The 9,083-nt window shown below is 39.6% G+C and overlaps 1 protein-coding gene across 1 annotated transcript; it reads left to right on the forward strand.

Moving 5' to 3' along the window:
* Positions 1-631: 631 nt before the first annotated feature.
* On the forward strand, positions 632-1,534 carry LOC147448004 (uncharacterized). The gene has a single exon (XM_086523901.1). The coding sequence runs from the start codon at positions 698-700 to the stop codon at positions 1,103-1,105; it is 408 nt and encodes a 135-aa protein (XP_086380027.1). The 5' UTR covers positions 632-697; the 3' UTR covers positions 1,106-1,534.
* Positions 1,535-9,083: the final 7,549 nt, after the last annotated feature.

The raw sequence follows: 9,083 nt of genomic DNA on the forward strand, positions 1-9,083 counted from the left end.
CACAATGAATCAAAAATTTGATATTGAGCTATTATTATGTTGAGGGGCTGCATTTGATGGAAAAATAATTGTATCTCTCCTTGATTGGAAACAAAACCAATGCTTTCCATGATTTTAAGTTACAACGCCCACCATGCAAAGCCAACTTGGAGAAAATTACACTTTCAAGTGTTACTTGATCTCTCATCACCAGCAAAAAGTCTAACAAAAAGTTTGTGCAGCTTTAAGGATTGATCCAATGGAAAAAGGAGGGGCTTGCATCCTACCTATAAAGATCTTACATTTGCTAATGTGGTGGAAGAGCATAAATTTGCCAATCTTGTTTACCCTCTCTCTCTCTCTCTCTCTCTCTCTCTCTCTCTCATATGACACATTGCTAGCAACCAATTGTGATTTAACACGTGTGTGTGTGTGTGTGTATGTTAAGTGTGGTGGATTGGATATCCCGATGCCTCTAATCATTCGCTTTACCTGATAAAATTGCGAAGAGCTCCAGCTATTGTGAGTGAAACTAGCTGAGTGAAACTTCTGGGGGAACCCTTTCCCTCGGTTTAAGACGTTTTGAGTTCAAGGCTCATCTCGATTGTGATAGGTCTTTGAGGTCTCTTGGGATTTTTGCTCTTCCTATGCATTAAATACTTGGCCCTTATTAGTGTAGTGCTCGCAGTGAGTGCATTCTGCATCAAAGCTCACGTAGATGGCGGCTTTAGTACCCCCTTTCGACGAGGAGAGCGCCATAGCCAAAGTGCAGAGAGCGGAAGATCTGTGGAACACCAAGGATCCCGCCAAGGTTGCCCTCGCCTACACCGAAGATTCGGAGTGGAGAAATAGGGATGTCTTCCTCAGAGGACGTGCTCAAATCATCGACTTCTTAACACAGAAATGGGAAGCAGAAAAGGAGTACAAATTGCGTAAACACCTCTTCTGCTTTACCCACAACAAGATTGCAGTAGAGTTCGAGTATGAGTTTGTGGATGCAGATGGGCAATGGTGGAGAGCTTATGGCATAGAACACTGGACCTTTGATGAGCATGGCCTGATGCAACGACGGGACATGTCTGCAAACAACATACCCATCAAAGAAGCAGAGAGAATGTTTAGATGACAGAAGGGGTGCGCGCGTGCATGCGTGCCTGCTGGAAGCAAGTGAAGGTATGCTTTCCTTCTTTGTTGCCCTATGTTTTGAATCAGGAATTGAAGCAAGACCATGGAGAGCTAGGAGGAGATAGGTTGCTTCTCCATGCCAGTCCAAAATTCTCTTTATTTCTGTAACTTAAGTAAGGGATTTTAGTTGATATGCGTAATGCTTGTAATGTGTGCGTAAAGGGTATTGTCCCATTATGCATTCTCAGCATGATGCTCGCAAAGATATGTTGTTCTTCATTCATGATGATAGCTGTTCACTCTCTGCTATTGAAGGTTTGAGCTAAAGCCGCTCTCTTCAGTCATATATGATTTCATTGAGGCTTATCATAGGCATTGAAAATTATGATTGTTGCTATATTTAATGAAGGGAAATGGTGTATTCTATTCAGCATTTGAGTATATTGGTTACTGACATCCTGTGAAAGTGTTAAGTGCTCGATGAACAACATCCAGTTGACAAATTGAAGTATTTCCGAGGGATTCAGCATGGTCATGACCTGAATACGTAAAGCCAAGATATGTTTTATGTAGGCCTAACAACAATTTAATTGGTGAATGGGCGTGAGGTAGTGGTTGTGCTATTGGCTCGCTCAGAACCGACATTAGTTGAAAACGAGCTATCCACACCTAGCGTTGAAAAGTCGGGGGAAGTGCAAAAGTTGTTTTTGCCTTTTGGTTCACAAAAGTTGTTTGGGAAAGAGTACAATTTAGATAAAGCATGGGCCGTCCAAATGTCGAAATTTTTGATTGATTGGACAACTTTGAGTGGTGTCAAGCCCTAGGGTCTGCCAAATTTCTGATTTGGGTAGATGTAGGTTAGAGAGATGATGCATCAGGCATAACAAGGTTGCATTTGTACCTGCATACTGATCCATACAATACATACTGTACATCCGAACGATATGGATTAGTAGATACTGTATGGGTCTATACTTCAAAATAAGGACTTGACAGGCGGTTGGTAAGGGGTGTAGATGGTGAGAACAGCCCCGAGACGGGAATAGATTGGTGGTTGAATTGGTAATTACCGAACGAGTTACTGTGTAATTGCACAGTGGACAGTCAGTCACATGCCCAGTTCGGGAACTATAAATAGGGGCCAATACTTTATTTGAGGGGGGACTACGTTGTGCTATCATTGTATGCCATTGTATTATACTCTTGCATCTAGTGTCTACGAGCTCATTATACTCTTGTATCTATTTGGCTATTAAGCTCAGTTCAATCCTTTGGCGCATGGTGTATTCCATTTGAGTTGAATTGATTTGAAAATAATCTAATTCTGGTTATAGCCTATGTGGCATTTCCATTTCAGTATCAGTGTCTCTACTTGATCTGTTGTCTTAAGTCTGTCTGTGTAAACTGGTTCAGCTAACTCAACTAACCCAACTTGAAATAGCTATATGAAGAGACCATCTCATTCCATTTTGGTGATCACTGTCACGGGACGGACACCAAGTGCCAACATAAAAGAACAGACTCAACAGACTTTTAACACTTCAATAACAACTGAATTGAAAGAGATAGACGACACATGAGATGGGGGGTGGTGGAATTCTACCCCAGAGAGAGCACTGGTGTCACAAATAGATGATGTGGCAGTGCCCGACACGCGGATGACGTGGCAGCCATACGGACGCGTACGGACGCCCTGATTTTGCACTAACTGTTGACGTAGCAGGACAATATGGATTTCCATGTTTTTCACTGACAACAGCTGACGTGGTAGGCTGTACAAAAATCCCGCTTTTGGCGTTGACAATGCTGACATCGTAGCGCAAATTGTGTTGCTGATTTTTACTGGCAGATTTTTGACTAGTTGCTTTTGGAGATTACTGCTTTTGATTTGAAGCTTTTGGGGCTCTGCTTTTAGCATCCCTTGTAATCTTTATAAGTGACCCAGGGAGGCTCACTCTGTAGAGCATCTAGACGTGGAGTCTGAGAGCGAGCATCCGTGGGAGTTGTACTTTGCTCAAAGATTATATAAAAGAAATACCGAAAGGGGCGTCAGTCTTTGGGACCAATATCTCTTGGCACGGAACTACATCGGGCCGTGTCGACTCTCTTTTACTGTGATTTGAAGTTGTGAAGTATTTTTTGCGAATCTCTCTGTCGTGTTGCGACGGAATCTTGACTTGGGATGTCCAAGTTTATTATAGTGGTATCAGAGCTCAGAAAGATTCTTCTTCTACGGAGGATCCGATTCTTTTTGCAGCGCACAGTTTTCTGTAAAAGAATCTCCGTATCCCGAACCCGGACTTATTAGCCACTCGCATCCTTCATACATCGTGCATCGGGCGGGCTGCCGTCTTCATCGCTCTGTCTTACAGGGCATAAAGTTGTCATTTGTAATAGTTTAACATGTCCAATTGTGATTATTTTTAGTAAGGTAAATAAATATACACACATACACACATACACACATACATGCCACTTTGATATGTGGCTTAGTGTTCTGAGAATGGATATTTGTTGATGTTTAACACAACATGGATGGTAGGTATAAGTTAAAAAGTTTTAAGTAGGACATGGATAATAACTGATAGGTTCGTTGATACTTGTAATACGCATTCAAGGTTAACGAATCTGTTGTGTCTTGTTTATATGGATGCATGTGAGGACTCTATTTTTACTTATGATCTTTTTGGCTTAGTTGCTGTCCATCATTATCGAACTTGGCCTCTTTTATTTCAGGATAACTTATTCTTGACTATCTTATATACAAAACACTAGAATGATATCTCACTCTCACTATGATGTACAAAAATGAATTAGAGACTTAGTTGCTTTTGTGCTAATTGTTGTTCTTTGTTGAAAGCCAGCTGTCTTTTGAATTGTTATGTTCTTTTGTGTATAAGAATAAGTTTAAAAACAACAACACACGTCCTTAATACAAGGTTCTCTCAGAAAGCTGGAAAACCAGGACGTTGGACACACACATGCATATGCAAATGTATACATGTAATTTTACTTTCATATATATGTTATTATATTAGTTCTTTTAATCTTCTATGGTGCGTGTTCTCTATCAGCCATCTTTTATTTATATTATTTTTTTGTATTTAATGTTTTCTGTAGTGCTAGCTAGGCTTTACTATGGCTTTAATCTTACTTGTGTCTCTAGAGCTATGATGCAAACACAATACGTAGATCTGTTTATTGATGTATGTTCATGTGTGTGTGGGATGTTGGTGCATGGAAGTATATGTTCGTACCTAGTTCTACACATGGACTAGATGACTCATGGGCTTGACATAGATTTGCTAGTATGATTGCGTGGCGTAAAATTAGCTCCAATTGATGGATTGCTCTTCTTGAACTATAAAAAGATTTACATATATGCTCGTCTACAATCAAACATTGGTAGAAGCTCTCAATGCCAACGAGAAAATGGAATGCTAGTGATGGCGGTGAGAGCTTGCTGCCCTGCTAACAACTCCATTGTCTTCGCATGTTGCCTCCTTGTTAGGGACCCACAATCTATGGAGCCCTCCCATGATCTCCCTTCTTTCGCCTGCCATCCCTTTTCCTTCAATTATGGTCTAGGATTATTTCTTTGACATAAGCAAGAAGTTGGGGTTGTCTCAAGATCCCTTAGCTCCTTCCAAGTCTCCTCAAATGGCTACAACACATTAGCCCATGGTGGTGGACTCGTTGATTGCCTTTCCCTCTACACAAGGTATGCCCCTTGCAATGATACTTGTTGCTTCTATTATAAAGCAACATGATTCCTAGTTTTACACTAGGCTCTAAGAGGAGTGGAATTGAGTAGCACAAAAGCCCTCCCCAATAAATTTCATATTTTCCTCATCAAAGAGGAGAATATGGATATCAAGCTTCTTGGGACGGATGAGTGGATATTTCGTCACTCACCCGTGTATCTAGTTTGTTGGACTCCAAGCTTTACAAACCATCCCTCTTCCTAGTTTGGGTAGAGTTACCAAACTTGCCTCTCCATTTCCAACCCCCCATCAGGTCTATAGTAAGTCCATTCGGCAACATTCTAGAAGTCGAACTACATTAAAAGTTTAACCCAAGATGACACTCGCAAGTCCTCATGGAGCTCAATCTATCCAAGGATCTTCTTGAGTAGATCCTCAGTCAACTTGATAATGGATACAGATTCCTCCAACCGGTGTGTTACAAGTAGAAACCTGATTCTTGCTTCCATTGTGGGCTCCAAGGTCACATAATCAAGGATTTTTTTTTTAGTTAATGGATGTATATTCATCCCTTTTAACATTGATATTCACTTAGAATGGACCTATTCTTCCAAGTTCATATGAGTCAATCTCACGAGTAGTCCACCACATGGCACTTTAAGATTCTATTGTTTTTGCATCCATTCTTCTATACGCACTCATCCCACTAGGGTAACCAAATTTCTATATTGGAATAATGCAAACTCACTTAACTTGTATAGTTTACAAATTGACCTTGTTCTCAACCCTCAGAGTCTTAGTTTAATCTTGGTTTTTAGTGGCCCAAGGCCGGTTACAAAAGAGCATTCTTAGGGAACATCCCTTGTTAGGGTTAAGCCTACTTTTATCCTATGTGTCACATCTAAGAGTGCCACCTCCTATGCCATCTACTTCGACATGTGGCTTGATGCTCTGCATACCGGTCATACTATATTACATGCACCACTCCATTTATAAATGGAGGTAATTGTAAAAATTTATCATCTTAATCTATTACATTTGTTGTACAGAATTCTCCGTGTCATTATAAAAGTTAAGTAGATTGAGATTAATCATCAATTATGGTGAATGCAAGTAATGCTTATATGCCCTAATTTATAGGCTTTACAATTGGTATGAGAGCCTTAATGGTGATTAAAAATCTCTTAATCACTATATTAGATCCTAACCTCATTCCCTTTCTCTATGCTAAACATTGTGTGTTGCACAATTTATTGTTATCAATTTCCATTCTTTCGTAAGCTCATTGTTTGAGCCATTAGTTGTGTATCTAATTACTTGTGTACATAGTATTTTTGCATTGAATAATTAATCACAAGGTACTTACCATTGCAAGTTCCAATACATTTGTGTAATTGACATATTTTGCATACGTTTTATAAGCCCCAATGAAGACTTGGAGGTTGCATGGCACTTCAAGGTTTTTGTTTTTTGAAGCTATGTTGCGTGTGCTTATATGAATATACATGTGAGTATATGTATGCATTTTTACATATATAGACATAAAAATACATACATATACTTACATCTTTATATACATATATGTATGTATGTATTTTTGTATACATAAATGCATCTATATACACATACTTTCTTTGTATCTCCAGAGTTAGACAAAAACTCAATACATAGATCTTTGTATTGATGCATGATTGTGTTTGTGTGTGTGCATGTGGGTGTGTGGAGGTATATATTGGTACTTAGTTCTATGCCCACTATTGGGCATTGACGACATTGGTGGTGATGTTATAGTATGTAGTCCATACTTTGCATAATAGACCATGTCATGCCGAAAGATTTGGGTACTCAGCTCATTCATGCAACAAATCAAAGATTTACCATTCTAATTTTTCACTTCCACACTTGAATCTTTCTCTATGATGTAAAAACAGTTCTCTAGTTTCTCTCTATGAAAGTGCAAAGGGTCACGATGGGGTCCCTTAAGGTGCTAGTTGCAGAGTGGGCCCCAGAGGAAGGGGCGATCGAGGAAGGAGTGTATGAAGTTTGGGAATATCATGGAGTGGATGGTGTAGCTGAGATTGACAAGGAAAAATGAGGGTATAGGGCTCCACGGCTATGTGACGGGGTCGTGGCAACGGTGGTGCCATCTCCACAACATCCACCTCCACCATTGCTAGATGCAATGGCTCACATCGGCGTCTACTAGACATCAATGAGTTAGAGTGCTTTGAAGATGTCCTCCGTCAGACGAGGATGGCCTAGAATTGATGTATACCCTGTGCCTTAGGGGAGCGTCATACCAAGCCCGCTCATGAACGACGTGTCCCTATGTGTATATGTGTGCACAAGCTAGAAAGTGCAAAAGAGAAACAAACAAACTTGATGAGAACCCTAGCTTATATGGTTAACAAGTAAACTTTGAGTAAACAATCTTGCACATTACAATCTTGTGCATCGATTATATAACTTTTTATCTGAACAAGCAAAAAATAAATAAGACAAGCTTTTGCTGCACTAAAATTAGTCATAGAACTTTTAAACTTGATGTCCATTAACAAAAAGCGGAACAAAAAAAAGATATGCTTTTATTGCACCAAAATATGTATAATTAGTTGCACTAGGAGCAAACTTGGTGAAGTACAATGAACTAGAACTTCAAGAAGCCTTCATCTCATCTTGGCACAATTTAGCATAAACTCCTATATCTATGACAAGCTCTCCCCCTAAAGAGACATCCACACCATCATCCAAGATGACATCCACCTTGCTCCCTTGTACGTATGCTGTCTTGATTATATGCATGACATCGTTCACAACTTCTACTTTGAGCATCCTCTCCAATGCATCTTTTGAAATGTTTGTGTTTTTTCTCTGATGCAAGTAGACCCGTCTAGGACATGGAGGCAACAAGGATGTGTCAAGTCCTTGGAAAAACAATATTTGTGCAGGTCACAATCTGGTACTCTCTCTCAAATGATCCCAAAATCATCAAAGTCTAGACTATGACCTCGAGTCAATCCCTACTGCTTCATCAACCAAACTATACCCAAATGCACTCAAACTTGTAGGAATGATATACATGACCAATCCTATGGTCTCAGAATCACCGAACAACATGCGGATGCAAAAACAATATTGGACTTTAATCCTATGTTAAACATGTCAAAATTAGCTTTTTAAACTATGCTATGACTTAGGAATAATGAAAGCTATCCTATGCAACTTGTTGAGATTAGTGTGGATACATCAATGAAGCATTCATGCTACGTGTATCTTTGTAATGGTGTAGAGAGACTAGCACAATGTAGACTTGAAATGCTCTTGATAATTAAGCTTAGAATGAGTGGTGTCGCCTCGGGTGGACGCCCAAATTGTATGGCCTCTTGTGCATTTTTCTCAAAAAGTCGAAGGAAGCCCTTAAAAAAAAAAGGGGTGCCTTCACACATTTTGAATACCTTTGAAAAGGTCTAGAGCTCGACTTTCACCCAAAAATGCCCCGGGTAGTAAATGCATTCAAGCACACACACACACACACACACACACACACACACACAAAGGCTTCACATAAAAACTAGAGATTGAGCTCAAAACCTTGAATCTTCAATCAAATAATTAATTGGCACAAAATGTGTGTGGATGGGCTCAAATGAAAGCTTGCAATGGTGGCTATGCACATGCATATATGTGTTCCTTCAATTTGTTGTTGGGAATTCCAATTGAGGAGCTTCCAATATGCATCCGTGGCCTTCAACGGAGAAACGCCAATGCAAATGCAGCTTAATACACAAACTAATTAATTCTAATTAGCATGAAGGGTAGTGTCTCAAGGAGTAAATCTGAGAATGTGCCCAAACATGGATAATTAAAATTGGTTAGAGGTGCTAGAGGGATGTTTTTGTATGGAAATACAAAAACCACAAAAAAAATTGATTTCTTCACATAACTTATATTCGTAGAAAGGTGTACAAAACAAATAATCTAGATTATGAATACAAAGAGGTCAAAATGAGATACCTAGCATAACTCTATTTCATGGCAATCCCATTACCATGTATAAGATTACTTTTGCACATTCATCCTTGTACCTCCTGCTTGAAACAACTCAGCCTTGTAAAAGCAGCATGATGGATAAACTCATGTGCTTCAGAGTCCAAACCAAGTATCTGCAAGAACACATAATAGAGGTGCTTACAAGGCACATATGTAAGCCGTTTACTCTCTCTTTTTCAAAAATCCTCACACGTACATCTAGCAAAATCTGACAAGGTGACAAAG

Source organism: Adiantum capillus-veneris, chromosome 11 (assembly GCF_014529385.1).
Source record: "Adiantum capillus-veneris isolate H3 chromosome 11, ASM1452938v2, whole genome shotgun sequence".
Taxonomy (NCBI): Eukaryota; Viridiplantae; Streptophyta; class Polypodiopsida; order Polypodiales; family Pteridaceae; genus Adiantum; species Adiantum capillus-veneris.